This window comes from Gavialis gangeticus, unplaced genomic scaffold (genome assembly GCF_001723915.1).
Source record: "Gavialis gangeticus isolate Ggan-Ray unplaced genomic scaffold, GavGan_comp1, whole genome shotgun sequence".
In the NCBI taxonomy this organism is placed as follows: domain Eukaryota; kingdom Metazoa; phylum Chordata; order Crocodylia; family Gavialidae; genus Gavialis; species Gavialis gangeticus.
The window spans coordinates 25393833-25412945 of record NW_017729011.1 but is presented as its reverse complement, the minus strand read 5'-3'; the positions used below and the strand labels follow the sequence as shown (position 1 = coordinate 25412945).

Sequence of the window (19113 nt, the reverse complement as noted above, 5' to 3'; positions counted from 1 at the left end):
TTTTTTTTTTTTTTTATTTCTATTGCTCAACAATGGAACTTGTGGGAAAGACAGAGAGTCCTTGAGCAGAGAGAGATAGGCAGTCTATTTCCAGAGCTGCCGAGGTCTTCCCATTCAAGAAATATTTACATGTTTTGTGATCAAGGTTCATTATGAATAAGTCTATTTATAGGCAGCTGAATCACTTAAAGTTACCTCCAAAGCTTTCAGTTCACTTCATCCGGGAAAGAGGAATGCTATTTTTAGCTAGAAGTTAAAATTACATAACATTTTGGGGGCCCAAAGAAATGGCAATATTGAGTCTAATTCAAACTCCCATCCCTCTCCCCCATCAGCAAGGATGCACTTAGATCAGGGCTATATGGACCTGAACAACTGTAAATTCCTCATTCATTTCCAGCTAAGCCAAAGGGAAATCTCCTCCCCAGGCTATGCATCTTTTTCATATATAGTGCCATGAAAACATAAGTTATAGTAGGAGGGGTAAATGGTATTTGAGAGATGCTGATTTGCTCACTTCTTCCAGTGCAGACATAGTACAATTCCCTTTCTGGCTTACCTTTTTGGGGGAAGATACTGCCACTAAAGAGGCTTCATGGAGACTTTGTTGTTATAATTACTGCTATCTAGTATTGTAATCATTATTTTGCTTTACTCACCCACACGGAAAATTGTATGTGTCACCTTACAAGAGGCTATGTTTGAAATCAGATACAACCTCCAAACTCAACACAAAGCAGGAGAAGCTGCTATGAAGGGAGCAGAAAGGAGAACTGGTTTTTGACCTGCCTGCTTTTAAAGATGACTCCTCCTCCTTCCTCTAGTTTGACTGAAGTAACAAGGATATTTGCAAGCACCTGTCAGAGCTTTACAAGAAGTGTCTCTCAGAAAGTTCCCCATTTTCCAGGAACTTCACGTGACACCAAAGGCCCCCAACCCAAAAAGGACATCCCTCAATCCAACAGGAAAGCCTCCTTTAGGAGACTGAGTGCAAAAAAACATTGCTCTCTCCTTCACATACACTCAGCAGTTTGTAGACTTGATTTTCTCCCCTTTTCCTAGTGTCTCTCATGATGAAGATAAGATACCAGTAAGGTTCAGTATACGGAACTGAAATAATTACTGAAAAGCAGTACAAGGCTGCAGATGTCTCCTAATCCATTAGGCTGTGTTTTATACAACCAGTTTTACATTCAAGTTTACCTACTTCTGAGGAGTCCCCTGTGGTTCAGTGGTAGCATCTTTGTCTATCGCACAAGAGACCTGGGTTTGATTCCCAGACACTTATACAACTATAGCCATGAAGGCACCAAATGTCTGGACTCAGTCTGGTCTTTGGATTCTGTCTCAGTGGCCCAAAGGGAGGATGCAAGGTCTGGGCAGCCTCCACTCCTCCAAAAATCCCTGCCCAGACATATGCATCTGGGTGGCCCTCATGCATACACCATGATCCAGGAGGATTGAGGATTGCCACTCCTGAAATGGATCCTGTGGAGAGCTCCAAATGGAAAATTGGTTCTTCTGTGTAAGATGGGTAAAAGGTAACCACCCCAGGCATTCTGAAGAGCAATGCTGAGGGCTAATTCCCCACAAGCACAACCACTGGAGCCTGCCACCAAAGGAAAATTGTAGTGGAGATCCAGCTTTATTTGTCTCAAGAGCCAGAACAACTCAAGGCTGGACCCAGTTAGCCCCTTATACATCTTCAGAGTGTGAACAAAAGTGAATTTCAACAATGGGGAGTCCCCCTGGAGTGTTCTTCTAGCATCTCGTTTGAGCCAGACCCTTTCCCCTTGCTTCATGTATTTCCAATCCCTTGAGTACTCAGAGCAGACAGAGCTGAGCACTTCAGAATATTCCTTAAATGGAATGGGACTACCTACCTTCCATGTTAAAAACATGTCTTTCAGGAGTGGCTACATCCACTTTAAGGATTTAACTTGCTCTCCCCTGTGCATTTTCACTTCCTTTAAGCTGCTGCTTCCAGCATTTGGTCTGTATTCGGCCAGTCTGCGTGTTCCACAGTCCCTCTTTTGCTGCACCTCATGACCTTTTGCATCCAGGCTGGACAAGGGACAAAGGCAAATGGATGTCACCACAGCAGTACTTCTGCTCTGCTCCTTAACCAACTTAACCAGCTTTTAGTAACAGCCAACAGCCAGCTTATGAGTCACAGATGACTAGGAAACATCAATAGGTGTGGCTCAGTTGAGTGTTAAAATCTCCTGAATTTTTCCTCTGAAAACAGGAGAAAAAGGAAGATACTGTACAAGCTTCTCTTCAGTTGTTTGAAGTTGTTCTTTTTTTTTTTTTCTTGTCTTCCATTCATATTTCCCCTCTGCCCTTTTTCTACTTTCCTATTTCTTTCTCTTGCATACCTTCTAGTTCACCACGTGTCCCTAAGGGTACACATAACCCAGCTTGCGAGACTCCGCAAGCTGAACTACTTAATGATTTACTCGCTCACAATTTGTCTGCAGCAGTCAGTGTTTGCTAGTTGTGTGTCGGCTTGATTATACAACAGGATCACAGCATCAATCTGCGAATGTGCTGTTACTTTGCACAGGTCTGGAGCACTGCAAGAAGCCAGTGTGAGAAAGTGAAAGATGTGGGAGGAAGAGGCACAGCAAGGGTTGAATATAAGAGCTAACATGACAAACCACTAAAATGTGGTGCAGGGGCTCAATACAACCCATGGGGCTTTAACACAGCAGTTCATGATGCGAATAACATACATCCCAGTATGACCCAAGCAGCCAAGCTGAGCTACAGCAAGGCATATGGGACCCATGGTCTTTCTGGGCTGCCCCCTCGATATATGAGCTGAGGGGGGAGTCAGTCAGCTCCATTTTATGCATGTTCAGTGGCAAGTTGCCAACACAACTATTGACTGAGCCAGGTCTGGGCCCTGTTGAACTAAGCCATCACCTAAAGCAGTGTGGAAAAGCACATGCCTCTCGCATCTAGAGCAGCCAAGTTCCTGGAAAGCATCTGAGTTACAGGATAGATTTTTTTTCTTCCTCCGAAAGTCACTGATGTTTTTAACCCTTTGATATGCAGACATCAATTCAATCCAAAGATGCTGCTGCATTGTGCCACTTGGTTGCATTGGCACCATAAGAGTTAACAAGATGTACTTAAAGCAAGTGGGCTTATTGACTGGATAGCCCAAAAAACACTTGAGGCCAGCTCCTGAACCAGAGGGCAGTAATCATCTCATTCTACATCTTGTTAACATTCTTAGCCAGGGTGTTGGTGGCTGCTTTCCAACTGGAACTTACTCTGATAAGCAGGAAGGCAGTACTAGCTGAGAGAGAGCCATTTGATTGGTTTGATTTGTTTGCTCCCTTCCCTCCAAGTCAGGGTCAAGGCATGCTGGCAGTGATTACGTGCAGAGTATCAGTGTCCCAAAGCTTTGCCCTCCAGAATAAAAATCATTTCTGGACCAATTCTTTTATCACTTGGCACGAAAATCCCTATGCTGGCTTCGGCAGTCAAAGGGAGGCTATAATTATATCAAGTAATTCAGTTCTTGGGCTTTGTTCTGTTATAATAATAGCAATAATTAACAAGACTTCAAACGATCCAGACCTGTTGTTCCCCCCAAGCTTTTTGCCATCATTCTTCACTTCAGGGAACCAGATTGATGGTCACTCTGTGCCATTTTTATTCCAGGGCTGCACTCAGCTCCCTCAGCACATGTAAACTGCTAGGTGATATTTATGTTGGCAACTAGCTACCATACTTTATTGAAGCAGACCTCTGCCTGACCCTTACCCTGCTGCTCCCACACAGGCACAGTCCATTCCTGTGCGCTAGAAGAGACTGGCTAAAGACAGAGGTGCTGAAAGGGCTGTCTGAAATCACGCTCCCAGGGTGGAGTCAGCAAGCTTATGGCAAGCAGCCTACATTACAGGCAAGGCCCTAGTCTGCAGTCATCACTCAGACCAGATCCCCATAGAAATGCACAGGAGACCTGCCTACACAGGCCCTGGCTTTCCTTCCATCAGTCTTGCTTAGGACACAGAAGAGCCACATCACTGCACACATTTCTGTAAAGAGCCTCTCAAATTTTACAGTACTGTTCACTTAAAAAAAAATACAGCCTCAGCAGATTATATTAAACATTTGGGGATGTGTAACATCTCAGGAGACTCCAGACTTTTATGCTGGAACTCTTCTTCCACAGCAGAATGAGCACGTAATAAGCCAACAAGACAATGAATCCAGATGATCAAATCCGTACCTATGCACAGACCCAACACTCCACTCATTCACATTGGTTCAGTTCAGGACTCCTTCCACTGAGCTCAACAGGGTGTAAAGCAAGAATGGAATATTTATAACTGTACTGCAGCAGTCCATAACTGCCCTTGCCCCCATGACAAACCAGAGCTCTGAAGTGCCAGACACTGTATGAATCATAACAGAATAAGGGCTGCACATTTTTGTGTCCTCTGGATGACAAACACAAGCATGTTGCAGACATTAACTGAACAGAACAGCAACCAAACCCCTCTCTTGTTACTTGCTGGAACAAGGGAGTTGAACACTGCAGCCTGGGAAATGAGGGAAATAATACCTTCTGTCAGAGCTTCACCCTGATGAATGCCTGGGCACAGTGTTCTCCTTGTTCATTGTGACTATCAGGAATACCTGCTGCTCTGACAGAAGGTATTAAAGTGACAGCAGTCATGCCCTACGTTTATCTGCTCATCTTTGCTCTTAGGCTTATTTTTCTAGTAGCAACTTCTCTAAATTTAAATCAAAATTGTTTTACTTAGCAAGGAAACAATTTGCAGCTTGGTAGGAATCCAACACATTGTAAATGGTATATTTATGCAGCACAATCCTTTGGCAAAGAGTTATTTTTCTACTGCCATTTTTCAGATGAATGTTTGCAGGATATAAGCTCCTAGCAGTTTGTCTACAAAGCGTTAAGTATGCAAAGTTTACATATTTCTGTTGTCACTATTATTCTTTTAGGGAATAATTCAAAACAAGTTATTTTTTCGGACTAGATGATCTGTCTAGGTCCCTTCCGACTCACTGATTCTATGATTCTTCTTCCAAGCGCCACACACCTGTATCGCTACCCCAATGCAGACACTACCTTTCGCATGAGGCACTGTGAATGCTCACAATGGTGCTGTTACCTCTGCTCTCCTTGCAGCTGGAATTTCACCTAGGCCACCTTAGTGCCCTAGGGCAGGAAGTCTTCCAATTTTTACTTAGGAAATTGATCCTCAGGAGGATTGCAGCATTTTATTTTTTTACTTCTCTGGCTCCAAAGTCAGATGGTTCTCTCTGTAGCAAAAGAGTAGAAAGACTCTCCCTTCTTCACAAATGGTTTCTGTAAAAAATGCCTCATTTTCTGTAGTGCACAGCATGAGGCTTTAGCTACTATACTTGCAAATCCTATCTGCCTTATTTTGGCAGTACCAACTGATGGAAAAGGATGCTCTTTGCTTGTCATTCAGTGACTCAGTGTTTTTTCCAGTTAAAATAATTACTACTTAGTTCACCAAAACCATTCAGAGCATGAAGGGAGAGCAGATTAATCTTAGTGAGAAATTAAATGTCTTTTTCTACAAATCTAATCTACAGTCAGGTGTGATACTGAGGATCTTAATCACTTACTCATTTGATGGACTGAGCAATGAAAGCAACTGTTATGCAAGCAGGTTCACATAAGGTCAGTGAGCACGTTCTAGAGTAGCTGCATCTGCGAGCCACTACAGCAACGTCTACACTAGGATGCTTTGGCAAAGATTCCCAGCTGCTGCCACCACCATCTCAGCTGTGCTGCTGGTAGCAGTGGTGGAAAAGACAGTGCAGACAAGCTCCCTGTACACTCTAGCACTCAATCACCTTGCTGTCTAATCCACAGCAGAGCAGGTCTACACGGCAAGGCACCTCGAACACCTGCCCTCACCACCCCAGATCTCCCACCCCAGACACTAACGAGGGTAAGGACAGCAAGGAATTTCTGCTAGAACTCCCTGAAGGAGACAAGACACGAGTACAGGTTAGTGGGGCCTGCTGCTGGCCCCAGGTGTACACCAGCACCTCCAGATACATCCCAGAAAGCCATTCCACTCTCAATGGCGGGAGATCAGAGCCAGTCTGGCTAAACCCTCCACTGCCCAGTCTTGTCATCCAAAACAAAGGATGGGCTGCCGACGCCAGCACGCAGGTTGGCTGCAAACCAGCCCCAGCTGTGGGCAGCCTACTCAGCTCCCTCTCCGGAAGGATAGCTCCATATGTATCATAAGTGGGTGCCTCTGGGACCTGTCACCCATAGACAAGCATGGGGAGCCCAATAGGACAAGGGCAGGGACTCGGGAGCCCTGGAGGATGCTGGCATAGGTGCTCCAGGGCTGGCGCAGGGTGGCCATGGCCTGGCCAGGAGACCCACCACCCTGACACTAGGGCCCCACCCCGCCTCCAGCAGTCCTCACAATCCGCATGAGCCGCCTGCCAGGCAGCGAAGCCCCGCGCGCATGCGCCCCCTAGCGGCGGGGCAGAGCAGCGCGCATGCGCCCCCTGGCGGCGGGGCCGGCATCGCCTCACCTGCTCTTGCGCTTGCGCGAAGGCTTCTCGGCCAGGCCGGGGGTCCTGCGGGCGAACAGAGAGAGGCGGTGAGAGGTGGCCGAGGGGAGGGGGGCGCCTCAGGTGCCCGCCCCGCCCCCCACTGCTGCCTACCTGGAGGCCGGGCCAGTGCGGGGCAGGCGCTGCCGGGCGGCTCCTCTCACCATCCGCGCCGCCTCCGCCAGGTCCCGGGCGAAGCTACCGCTGCCACTGCGACCGCTCCGGCTGCGGGAGCGCTGGTGTGCAGCCTCGCACCAGGCTGGGGGCGGCCTCACCCCGCCCCCGTGGCGCTTCGATTGGTCGGGCGCTCGGTGGGGCGGTGACGCCAGGCACGGATTGGCCTCAGCGCCCGCCAGTCTGCCGTCGCCGCCCTAGCAGTGTAGGTTGAGCGGCGCCGGCTGCCTGGTTACGAGCGGCGCGGTGGTGCGGGAGGCGACGGCGCCACCGTGTGGCCAGGAGCGGCGCTGCGCCCACCAACTGCCCCGCCCCCAGCGCCCTGTGCACGTGACCCCGGGCACAGCTCGTGTGCGACCCCTCACACGTGTGTCCCCCCCCACCCCGGGCATACCCTCGTGTGTGCACCCTCACGTGTGTGACCCGGGGCACGGCCTCGTGTGTGAACCCTCGTGCGCATCCTTACACGTGTCACCCACCTGGGCAAGCCCTTGTGTGCACCCTCCCGTGACTGGGCACACCCCCTTCCATGCGTGTCCCCTCTGGGCACGCCTTCACTCGTGTGACCCCCTGTGCACGCCCTCATGTTTGACCCCCGTGCATACCCTGAGACGTGTGACCAGCTGGGCTCCCCCCCTCTTAGGCACACCCTCTCATGTGTGACCCCCACGGGCACGCTCACATGTGGACGCCTGGGCACACCCGCATAAGTGTGCCCGCACGAGTATAACGTCACACGTCCGGCCGGCCACTCCCTCCACCTCGCACCTGCAGCTGCGGCCGCTACCACTGTGCCGCCTGCGGGGGGAGGAGCGCTCTTAGTGCCGCCCCTGGCTCCTCCCCGCTCCCCCCTCCTCGGCACGAATTGGTCGCTCCCGCCGGCGGCGCCTGCGCGCAGTGGTCGCGCGCGACTTCCGTCCTTTCCGCCGCCGACGCCATCATGGTGAGTAGACCCCCGCACCACAGTCCACCACCATCCGCCGCCATCGGCGCGGGCCCGGGGCGGGCAGGGGTCAGCGTGGTCCCGCCGCCCGCAGCTCTTGGGATGGGGAGACCGGGCGGGAGGGAGAGGCCCGTGCTGAGCGGGGTGCGGGGCCGAGCCTGACCCTGCTCCCCACCGCAGGCCAAGATCAAGGCCCGCGACCTGCGAGGGAAGAAGAAGGAGGAGCTGCTGAAGCAGCTGGACGACCTCAAGGTGGAGCTGTCCCAGTTGCGCGTGGCCAAGGTGACCGGCGGCGCCGCCTCCAAGCTCTCCAAGATGTGAGTGGGGGGCTGGGCGAGGCGGATGGGAGCCCACCTGCCTGGGGTTAGCTATCGTGAGCCCCGTCCGCGGGGTGGGGCGTCATGGCGGGGGGTGGATGCTGGGGTCTGTGCTACCCCCGCTTTGCTCTCCACTATTTCAGCACCTTGAACCCTACATGAGGAGGGTGGGAAGGGAGCTCAGGAGGTCGCATCTAGTCCAGCCCCATGGTCAAAGCAGTACCAGACCTGTCTACATCATCCCAGCCAAGGCATCGTGGAGCTGGGTCTTCGGCACCTCCAAGGATGGAGACACTTACATCATCCCAGTCTAGCAGGGGCTTAAACACTAAGGATGGAGACTCCCCCACCTCTCTGGGAAGCCTGCATCTCATGAGAGGCTTTTTCCTAATGCCCAACCTCAACTTCCCTTGCTGCAGCTTGAGCCCATTTGGCATTTATATGTGTCCCTTTTTCTGCTCCGATATCCCGAAATCCAGCCCGTCGGAGCAGACTTGATTAATTGAGTCTGCAGAGCGTGCACGCCGATGCACCTGGTGCTGCAGCACGTGCATTTGTATAAGCAGCAAAATGCGCAGAAAATGGTAGCAGACTAAAACACCTTCAATGCATGTTCACTCAGAAGCGTGCCGCCACTATCTTCTCAGCGCTGACGTGCATTTCGCCATTTGTGCAAATGGACGTGCTGCAGTGCTGAGTGCTTTTAAAAGCATCCAGTGCTGCGGTGCGTGCATACGTACAGTTGCCTGTTGCTCCTTGTCCTGTCATCTGCCCCCACTGAGAATAGTCCAGCTCCATCCTCTCTGTACCCACCATGCAGGGAGCTGGAGGCTGCTATTCAGTCCCCCTTCAGGCTTCTCTTCCGCAGACTCAGGAGTCAAGGGAGTTTGGATTCAGGCCATGCCCTTCACGCCCAGGCTCCATAGTGACAGATGCCCCTTTCCTTAAAGGATGTGTCCAACTGTTCCTTGAATCTGGCCAAACTCTCAGCTTCCATCACCTCTGGTCCCACCTCTAATTCCACACTGGGTGAAAGAGAACTTCCTTGTGTTCATTTTAAACCTACTCCTGTCATGTTGCAACCCCTCTGTCTTGTAGTGTGAGATGCTTATTACATCCCTTTGCCAGAAGGAGGAGCTTGGTTGGATGTTATCAGCATGGATTTGAAAGAAGAGGGGAGGGAGTTTGCTGCTCCTCTGGGGAGAGGGGAGGTTCCAGCCCAGTAAGATGCAGATCACTGTGAAATTGCTGGTACAGTTCCAGCACAGTCAGGAGCACTGCTGGGGTGACAGAGCTGTGTGGTATGCATTTGAGCTCTTCCACAGATGTGTCTGTTTTTAGTCTTTTATGATCTGTGTCCTGAAACCTCTGTGTCTTCACCCTGTGCAGCCGGGTTGTCCGTAAATCCATTGCCCGAGTGCTGACTGTCATCAACCAGACCCAGAAGGAGAACCTAAGGAAGTTCTACAAGGCAAGTTCCATTTTGTACTCAATGCTGAGCCTCTTCTTTCTTGTTGTTTTCCAACATGGAGGTTGGTTGGGTGAAACCCAGCTGGTTGTAGGAAGAACTGAACCTCTGCCTACGAAGTCTGTCACAGTTGTTTTCGTTAAGTATAGTGGTCCTTTGTCAAGGTATTGTTTATTGCAAGGCTAACACCCAGCACTGCTCTAAACTTGGTAGAGGTAGTGTGAATCTGCTCTTGCTAAAGAAGTCTTCTGCTGGATAACATATCACTTACCTGGCTGAGTGGGCTTTCCAGCAGGTACAGTTGTAGATCCTCGATTCTGAAGTGTGTGCTGCTTGCTAGCCTTTATTTTCCTGTCTTAAGGGTTCATAGGAACACTAAAGCAGACTGCTCTAAGGCTGGGAGGTGCTTTATCATTTGGGGGCTTGTTCTTCACTGTTGAATGGGCTTATTTGGAGCAGGTGCTCAGGTAACATTTTGAGAAGCACAGGCAGGCTGGGGATTCATACAGTCAAGTTTTCTGCATTTCAGTCCTGACCACTATGAAAGCAATAGTGATTGGTAGGTGGGACACACCTGCTTGCTAATGCATTAAAGTGCATATCATGACTCCTAGCAAAGAGGTTAGAAATTAATGGGCATGAATGCAATAATGTCAGAATACAGCTTGGTCAAACTGCAGGGCTGGCAGATTACCCTTCTGTTGTCTCTTGTGCATATAAGCAGTTGAGCTCTGTTATCCTGCCCATTTTAAGCCTAACACTAGAGATTACCAATACTGTACCTCGTGTATCCCTGCTGTTCCAAAAGTTCTGAGGCTAACTTGTATCTTTCTTCAAACAGGGCAAAAAGTACAAGCCTCTTGACCTGCGGCCCAAGAAGACTCGTGCCATGCGCCGCAGACTAAACAAGCATGAAGAACATTTGAAGACCAAAAAACAGCAGAGAAAAGAGCGCCTATACCCAGTCCGGAAATATGCTGTTAAGGCATAAACCCTTTGTATGCTAAACATTCATTAATTATATTGGCATCCATTAGTCCATATTAAACACCATGCCGTTGAGAAACTCTTGGATATAGATGCTTGTGTGTAATTTTATTAGATTAAGAGCTTGTCAGTTTATGGTACCATTGCATGGGAGGAAACTCCAGGTAGAAGCCGTGGAAGCCATATTAAGCAGCTTTGAAGATGCTAACATTAATTTGCTGTCAGTATTTACATTATAGTGCTCAGTTTATAAAAGACAGTATGGAAAGCTATTCTAAAGTGCAGCCTTATACTCTAAGCAAATAAGTTTTTGCAAATATCTTAAGTTGCTACACTTTATTTTGGAGACAAAAGCATTTACATTCAGATTTCTCTTTTGGAACTTCAGCATAAAGATTGTGTACTAAACAGATCATCATATTAGTGGGGGGGGGCCTCTAGAATCAGTAAACTTACCTTTGCGTTTTTTCTGGTTCCATTCCAAACAACACTGACCCGCTGTGCATGGAAAGTAGACAAACCTTGCAAAGTGCATGGTGGGTTTCACTGAAATTGAAGATTGTTTCCCGGAAGTTTATTCTGAGCAGTGATTTTTGTACATCTGAGTTCTTTTTTCTGACGAGGGATTCTAGATCCACTGCTAGGACACCAAAAATGTCTGCACTGTCATTCTCGTTATCTGCACAATGCTGTATTTATCACTTTAAGCCATCTGGCGCCCAGTTAGACCCATTTACAGATGATCAGTAGTGACTACAGCATTATCAGTAGTGCTTGGACTATCAGTAGGACTCTTTCAGCAGGTGTTTGAAGTGTTGCTGGGCTGGCTGGCTTTCTGCAGCCTTAATCTTCAATTTACAGGGATGGCCTCCCTCTGAGAGAATAATGCATGCTAATGAGGTCTTTGTAGCCTCCGGCAAGCTATTCTTTTTCTTTTTTATACAAGGTTCAGTTTGCTTTTTCGGCTTGACAAAATTTATCATTACCTTGAACTTCAGTCCTGTGAAGATGTGATAATCTGAAACTTGAGCGTTCTGTACTGAGGCCTTGTAACATAAGTTGTCTGAGCGTCACCTTTCATGGGATTCACCACAGCCTTTCTCCATCACGTTTTTTATTTTCAAAACTTGTGGATTATTACGCGCACACCTGGGTGGGCGTGGTGGTGGGCGGGAGATGAAAAGTGTAGGTATGATGTGAAAACCAGACTCTTTGAGATCAGGTATTCTCTGCCATCTGCAGGCTCCTTTCTGTCCTGATTATATACACTGCCCACCCCCTCTACCAGTCCCTCACTCTGCGTGCTGGCTGGAGGGATTTTGCATGCTGCTTTCAGGTCCTTGTGTGAGAAGAATGATTGGGCTTGTATCCGGTTACTGTGAAGACAATTACAGGAATTACAGGAAGACAATTACAGTTTTATGGTGCAATCTGACAGTGAAAGGCCACTCTTCAGCTTTTCACCCCTAAATGTAGTTCCCCAGGTGAATAACTGGTAGTGTTTTGTACTGAATTACCACTTTGGGTGCATTAGTTCATCTACTGAGAAGCTAGTGGTCCTCTTGAAATGTTAAATTGGAGCTAAGAGGCAGTTGCCAGGTTGCTTTCACATTGCATTGTTTTGATATGCAGTGCAGTCAGTCCCAGGTGGTCCATGTTTTGGGCATGTGTTCAACTTTTAGTAAGCCTTAGTGCTTTTATTACTCAGTGCCCTTCTACTCCTGTGTATCCCCATGTAGAAGACATTGGACCCAGATACTCAAGAAGGACCTATGGGATGTCATAATGCCACCAGGGGATTTTCCTGGAGTTCAGAGCTGTGGTCACTTGGGTAGCAGCGCATCACTGTTAGGTGGACTTGTACCAACCTGCCATGGGCAGGCTGATCATTTGCTCTCAGGAACTGGACACGTCTGATAACATCCCTTTCTAGTTCTCACTCGGCACTTGACCATTTCCTTTCCCTATTGAACCAGGATGGTTTAGCCCTCACACTGTTTTCCAGGTTTCCCTTTTCCCCTCCTGCAGTTGTTCATCTTGGCCGGCAGCTCCTGAGACTAGAAGAGCACCATCTGGGCTGAAGATGCAGCTAGAGGCTTGATCCAACATCACCTGCCAATAAAGACTTGGTTCAGCTTCAGAGATATGTTCCTGTTCCTTAAAGCACTATTTCTAGGGGATCTGGAGGGCCATTGTAATGATCTGTGGTCTACAGCTTAAAGCATTGCCTTCTGCAGCTAGAAACATGTCTTGGCCTGTGAAATTCTATTGCTGGGCTTATTGCCCCACCACCTCCTGGTGGCTGGGGGTGCATTATTGATCATGCAGTTCTGGAGTTACTTGTGCACGGAAGCTGCACACAAACACTTTTAGTTGTAGCCTTTGCAGTAAAGCAGCAGTTGTTGGCTAGTACGCAGCATGATGCTGCAGGGTGGGAAGAGAAAACTACTTATTCCAACTCAACCATCAGGAGCTTACGGAGACAACTCTCATTGTCCAGTTTGAACATGGGCAGCAAGATGGGTTGATATTATATGTCATAACAAATGAAGTTTAGCTTTTGTTTGAGTGACATCAAGTGTCGGTAGAAAGTTGACTGGGTTAAAGAAGTAAATGTTACCTCTAAAGTTTCTATGCACTTCCCTGTTCTGCAGTCCCACACTTTCACCTGTAAAATGCAGAGCCAATTAATAGTTTGCTTTACAAAAACAACTGACCTTCAGAGCAGTGAGCTGCACCTGCCACTAGAGAGGTTCCTTCAACTCTAAAGTATTTGAAGAGGCTTAAGATGCTGCGGAAGTAGTGCGGTGGGCAGTAATGCAGCTTTAACATTGTGTGCCAGAGGAACTCCGGATTTCATGAGACACCCCCACACCCCAGAGAGAGAATGACTAATTTGTAGAGAAATTAATTTCAGTGCAAGCTGGTTTCGCTGCTTGTGGAGGTTTTGTAGCCTAAAATATGCTAACCAGAGAGAGGGTTGGTTCAGCATGTGCCAAAATGCGTGCCAGTTCCTAAGCAGTCCTGTGACATGGCATTGTGAGAGGGACAATAAGATACCCCACCTTTACCCATCTGAGGGCTGCATTGCTAGCTTGCTAGGAGCCAGTGGTCTGCCCCTGCTCTGTTCTGTAACAAAGGTATCTAGCCTTGCAGGGGCCCAGGGTTTGAGCAGCCAGGGTGCACACTTTAAGGAGTGCTGTATGATGGGCCTCTTAGTCTTCAGAGCCCATATTTAGTAATCAGGACAGGCAGTATTGCAGCAGAGCTCTGCTTGCTCCCTCTGCTGGGGTTACCATTTCTGAATAGCCTGCAGTGGCCAGCAGCAGTCCGTCCCTGGAGAAGGACACGCTCTTCACCCAGGATGAATGCCCCTCCAGGAGGAAAATGAGCACCCCGCTGCATGGATTCCAGACCCGCACGGTCTTGTCCCACGAGCCTGATGCCTGAAAGACAAAGAGCAGAATAAGGGGTGCTGGAGATGTGGCATAAGAGGTGATAAACCCAGAGATGAGCAGGCAGGCTCTAACTGGATTTTATCTGCTCTGCACAGGTGGGGGAATGTGCTCTAAAAGCATCCTCTCTGCAGTGTGCTCATGTTTGCAGTCATTCAGAACAGCAAAGCAAGCTAGAGAGGGCTCTCGGCTCTTACCAGTGCTCCTGATGTGGAGAAGCAAACACAGCTAACGTTGCCCCGATGTCCTTCCAGAGTGTTATCTCCATCTGTACACAAACTCCAGACTTTAACTGTACAGTCCCAGGAGCCAGTTGCCTGTTAAGAAATGAAAAACAGCAATTCCTGCCAAATATGCGCCACCTGGATGCAGCAGAAGCCTCAGACAAGAACAGAAACTGGGCTTATAGTGAAATCTCTGAAATTACAGCTGTCAGATCGTTGATGATACATGCAGCTAAGCACCTAGTGGGCAGAATCTTCTACTGGAAAGCTTTCATGCTGTGAATCGCTAATATACCACTCATGTCAGTAGGGAGAGGAAGATGACAGGAAACTGAAATTAATTACCAGGTACTGCGTGTTCAGGGAAAAGTCGCAGCTTTCGATGACATCACGGTGCCCAGAGAAGAGCCTTAACATCTGACCTAACTGCAGAGATGAGAGAGGAGCAGCAGCTGGCAAGTGGCGCCTATAAAACATTCTGTGCTATCGGTCAGGGGGCGAGCTGTGCCTCCCACGGGCTGGCTTGGCTCTGCGAGCTCCCGCTGTGTCCCAGGGAGCTGAGCTGCACTGCACTCTGTTTTGAGTGGTAGTCCACATGCCTGGGAAACACCTCTGAACAGGGCAGAGGATGCTCAGGGTTTGCCCTTTGAGCAAGTGACATGATGGGTACTTCACTCCCCGCGAGGTCCTGCCCTCCCGCGTCCAGCCCAGTCCTATACAATGGGGAATATCAGGGATTGGGGTAACGGAGGTAGTTTCCTTCTGTGGGCACAGGTAGGAGAAATCGATGTTGAAGGAGGCCTTTTCCGTGGCCTCCAAGCATGAAGCAGGCAGGGCACAGGAGCCACACTGGAGCCCGCTCTACCTGCGTGTCCCACAGGATGGCCATGTGGTCCCAGCCTCCTGACAGGAGCTGCCGGGCATCGGGGCTGAAGCGCACGGTCTCCACGCTCTTGCAGTGACCTGGAGAACACCAAGGGGGGAACTGTGTGGGCCGTGTAACAAGCCAGATGCTGTCACGTGAATGGAGCAAAGGAGCTCTGAGCACAGGGTGGCAGCTGGGCTTGCTGACAGCTCTGTAGGAGCTCACGTCATGGTAATTAACCACATTAGCACCAGGGGGAAGCTGAAGCCTCTCGGCTTCTGGAACAGCTTGGACTTTTCCTTCTGGTACCGCGGCCTTTTGGCTTTGCTTTCCAGGCCCCTCTGTCCTGTCCATGCCTGCACCGATGGCTGGGACTATTCCCCTACCTGTCTGCTGCAGCTGCCCCCTGCCTCTGGACTCAGCTGAGCTGCCCCTGGCTGGGCTCGTGTTTGTCTGGCTCCATGACTGGTCTGGAGAACAGAGTTGTCCTTGGGAACCCAGTTTGGCTGCAGAGGGCCCAATCCTGCCTTGCATGCACTGCTGCCGTTCTCCCAGAGGCCACTGAGGTTCTGAGCAGTGTGGGGTTCACTCCCCTATCAGCCCAGCACCCTGCCCTTTGCTGCAGCCTCTGTGGGCACTCTAGCTCCCTCCTGACACTGGCAGCCCCAGATCTCTTATTCACTCACCTTCCAGCACGTGGACGCACTCAGCGGTTGCCGTGTCCCACACTCGAACCGTGCAGTCGTGAGAGGCACTGGCAAAGAGGGCGCAGTCTGGAGAGAACCTGCAGTCTTTCACTGGCCCTGTGAGGAGGGAGGAGGGGGGTGAGATCCATGGGGTCGTGTTTGGGTCCAGGTGGTCCACACAGCTGCTTTGCAGACTGGACCTCTTTGCAAGGCAAGGCATTGGGGATGACAAGTCCAGCACATGGAGGTGGCAAGGATGAGCAGTCGCCTCTTAGACCTGGACTTGCTGTAGGCTCCATTTGGCATTGAAGGGGACTGTGGCTGCAAACCACCCCATTTCATTCAGGCAAGGTGCAACTCTGCAGCTCCTTGCAAATCCTCGCCGCCTGTGGAGGAGCCCCACTGGGCTAGTCCATGCCTCTCATTCTGAAGGTCATCTCCATCCCTGGCAGGTCAGGCTGCTGCTGGCAGTCCAGATACCACAGGGTAACAGGGAAGAGCAAAGCAAGGCAAAAGCGGAGAGCAGAACACAAAGAGAAGGCCCAGCTGGAAAGCCCTTTCTTTCTTCGTTGGATGGATGGTTTGGGTAGCACATATATGGGCTAGGTTACTGCTGGTCCACGGACCCTCATGCAAACTGACACCACCCCAGTGCTGGGCATCCTAACGTAGCTGGCGTGTAAAGTGGGTATTTGCTCAATGGACACAATGGGTCTTTTACACACTAGAAACCACCTGGAGGTACTTGGCGCCTTCACAGCACAGAGATAACATTAATCCTTGCTGTCTCCCTGTGAGTGGGGTCTGTGCAGGGAGGCGCAGGGACTGTCCCTGCCATCATGCACCTGCAGTCTTTGCGTGGGCTGGGACCTGGCAGCGAGTCAGGGCCAGAGGCAGCCTGAGCACTGCAGATCCCTGGCTCCCTGGTGCTACCCCCTGTCTCCAGGCTGTGTATGCGCGTGCTCAGTACCTGCGTGGCCGGTGACTTTGCAGAGCAGCTCTCCGGTTTTAGCATTCCAGAGGAAGAGCCTGCTGTCGTCCGAGGCAGTCAGGAGGTGCTGGCAGTCGGCAGAGAAAGCACAGGCATTGACCTGGGGAGACAGAGCAAGCAGCGGGCTCCTTGGAGTGGCCCACCGAAGGGGGAAGCTGGCTTGGGAAGGGACAAGAAGGACCCTAGGTGCTGTGCACGGCTGCCCCAGGGCAAGTGGGCTCCAGCGGGTCTGAGTCGGAGGAAATGGAGCAAGGACAGGAACAGGCCACCCACTGTTTGTGGCTGTGAGGTAATGGGGTTGCAACCACCTGAGCAGACTCCTCCGGGACAGTACGTGGACAGAGGGAACACGGGCTCACTCGGGTCAGCTCTGGAAACCACCACAAGCATATCCAGGACCAGGCCAGGACCGTTTGCCACTTTCACCTGGTTTGAGATGGCCTTGTGGTGGCCTGGGGCTCCCCCTGGCACGTCTGACCCTGAGTTTGGGGGCAACTGAACCAAAACCATCCTTCCAGGCTTGGTGAGACATGGGGAGTTACCAGGCATGCCGAGCATCACAAACCTTCCCCTTCAATCCCCTTTTTTTAGTCCCCCCCCCGCCTAGGGGACCTTGAGCCTGAAGATCCCCTACCCTCATCTCATGGTGACTCATGTGAGCACACCAAGGCCAACAGCGATTCACTCCCAGCTGGGGATAGCTGAAGTGCCATCTGCAGCCACGGCAAATGCCCCAGGGACCCTCCTGTGTGGTCCGCGGCCCCTCTGCTCTGGCTGAGACCACTGCTCCCAGCCAGCATCCCAGAGCCCTAGTCTGAGCACCCATGGCCGCTTGACAGGAACAACCAAGGCAGCCGGTCCTGTCAGTGCGTGTCTTGGAGCTCCTAGAGAGCATCCAGCATTGCCCACGGATGGGGGAAGGCTCTGGAAATCTTTGCTCTAACTCTTTCAGCACTGCATCCGTTTTCCAGAGCAGCTCAGGCCCACGAGCGCTGCCACCAGCCAGGCCTTACCTCGCCTTTGTGCCTCACGAAGTACGTCACATCCAGCACAGCAAAGCGCTCGGAGAGGCTCCTCCACATCTCTGCCTGGCTTCGGGCACGGCAGGGAGGAATAGCTGTCTGCTGCTTGGCCAGCGAACCTGCTCCTTCTCCCCAGACCGCCCAGCCTGCCGCGGGGTGGGGTGGCAGCAGGGTCTCAGCTCATGCAGCAGCCTCTTCCAGGAGGTCAAGAGCTGGTTTAGGTCGTCTGGTGTTCAGGACGGACACTGTGTACAGAGACGCCCGGCTGTCTCCTTGGTGACACAGGAGCGAGTTTGCATTCTTCTGCAGGCCGCTGGGTGGATTAGCAACCACAGCATGCCTGCCCTTCCCCGCACCCCTTGAGAGAAGCACCTTCGGAGGTTCGTTCCACCCACACCGGCTGGTTGCTGCAGGGTCACTTCATGGCTTCAGGCTGTAAAGCAGAGGAGCGCATCTTCCCTCTTAGAGCAGTGCTAACGTGCTGGTGTTTTCAGCCTCAGGTCAGTGTAAATGCTCAGGCAATGGAGCCCATCCATTTGCACACGCGAAGCTCGTGCACTTTCACAGCAGCACAGGGGTGAACTCCTGGCAATGCACCCGCTTCACCAGGATGATGGACAACACGTATCCAGGCAGCAAAACCATCGCCCCGATGGGGCTGGCCCGGGGCAGTGCAAGGAGCTGCAGTTTCAAGGAGGATGCACGAGGGGGCATGAGAGGCCTGAGCATCGTGTGGCCCCGGGGGCCTGTCCTGGCTGCAGTGGTGGGTCCCTACCTGGTCTCAGGCGGGAGATGTGGGACAGGTCACAGTGCTGCTCGCGGCTGCACGTGCCAGCTGGAAGCGCAGGCAGGCACCGGGAAGTGGGTGGCTCCGGGTCCCAGGTCAGAGACACCTTGTGCAGGGATGGAGGTCAAGACACTCCCGCACCATGCTGGAGCCAGGAGTTTGGCCACGAAAGTCCAAGCCAAGCATGTCCAATACCACCTGCGCTAGGGGGTCTCCACCGGGACCTGCAAATACCTCTGAATTCATTATAATCCTCCCAGACAGCTCCACCTCCACCCCCAGGCAGCTCCACCTCCCGTCTTGCTGACGGGAGACACAGAAAGGAAATGGGCCTCCCCAGGGTCAGGCAGGAAACCCACAGCAAGGCAGCAGGCGTCCAGACCCCTCGCTGTGCAGGAAGAGCACCTGTCCTCCACGCACTAAAGGCATGAGTGTATCGGGACTGCCCGGCATAGCACAGGAGCTGTGAGCAACCATGCGCCAGCGATGCTTGGGGCTTAAAGGCTCCATGCTTTCAGCAGTGACAGGATGGGCATTTCATCATGGTGGCCCAGTGCTCACAATCCCCCCCATGGGATATAGCTCACTGCTTCCCACCTAGCA

The 19113-nt window shown here is 51.3% G+C and overlaps 3 protein-coding genes across 4 annotated transcripts in view; 1 reads left to right on the top strand and 2 right to left on the bottom strand.

Moving 5' to 3' along the window:
- Positions 1 to 6841, bottom strand: part of SCAI (suppressor of cancer cell invasion) — an 84347-nt gene extending 77506 nt beyond the window's left edge. The window contains exons 1-2 of the mRNA XM_019510899.1: positions 6706 to 6841; positions 6574 to 6618 (exon numbers count right to left, since the gene is read on the bottom strand). Coding sequence (XP_019366444.1) covers positions 6574 to 6618; positions 6706 to 6758 — 98 coding nt within the window. The 5' untranslated portion in view covers positions 6759 to 6841. The remainder of the gene's footprint in view (positions 1 to 6573; positions 6619 to 6705) is intronic.
- Positions 6842 to 7524: 683 nt separating this feature from the next.
- Positions 7525 to 10560, top strand: RPL35 (ribosomal protein L35). The gene is made up of 4 exons (XM_019510898.1): positions 7525 to 7708; positions 7889 to 8025; positions 9415 to 9496; positions 10335 to 10560. Exons 1-4 carry the CDS (start codon positions 7706 to 7708, stop codon positions 10482 to 10484), a joined length of 372 nt encoding a protein of 123 aa, XP_019366443.1. The 5' UTR covers positions 7525 to 7705; the 3' UTR covers positions 10485 to 10560.
- Positions 10561 to 11407: 847 nt separating this feature from the next.
- Positions 11408 to 18307, bottom strand: WDR38 (WD repeat domain 38). Of its 2 annotated transcripts, XM_019510896.1 has the most exons (9): positions 17715 to 18307; positions 16681 to 16801; positions 15711 to 15827; positions 15025 to 15122; positions 14505 to 14585; positions 14133 to 14252; positions 13777 to 13926; positions 13101 to 13148; positions 11408 to 12592 (listed from the first exon to the last, which is right to left on the bottom strand). In XM_019510896.1, exons 1-9 carry the CDS (start codon positions 17781 to 17783, stop codon positions 12470 to 12472), a joined length of 927 nt encoding a protein of 308 aa, XP_019366441.1. In that variant the 5' UTR covers positions 17784 to 18307; the 3' UTR covers positions 11408 to 12469. The 2 variants fall into 2 exon arrangements, with proteins under 2 accessions (XP_019366441.1, XP_019366442.1); XM_019510897.1 differs by lacking the exon at positions 14505 to 14585.
- Positions 18308 to 19113: the final 806 nt, after the last annotated feature.

Excerpts from the sequence above, each read along its gene's own strand:
- RPL35 (XM_019510898.1), top strand. Across the intron at positions 8,026-9,414 it reads GCCTCCAAGCTCTCCAAGAT|CCGGGTTGTCCGTAAATCCA; the intron begins GTGAGTGGGGGG and ends CACCCTGTGCAG. Across the intron at positions 9,497-10,334 it reads ACCTAAGGAAGTTCTACAAG|GGCAAAAAGTACAAGCCTCT; the intron begins GCAAGTTCCATT and ends TTCTTCAAACAG.
- WDR38 (XM_019510896.1), bottom strand. The coding sequence starts at position 17,783 with ATGTGGAGGAGCCTCTCCGAGCGCTTTGCTGTGCTGGATGTGACGTAC. Across the intron at positions 15,123-15,710 it reads GTGCGTCCACGTGCTGGAAG|GTCACTGCAAGAGCGTGGAG; the intron begins GTGAGTGAATAA and ends GGTGTTCTCCAG. Across the intron at positions 12,593-13,100 it reads AGTGCATAGAAACTTTAGAG|GTGATGTTGGATCAAGCCTC; the intron begins GTAACATTTACT and ends CTTTATTGGCAG.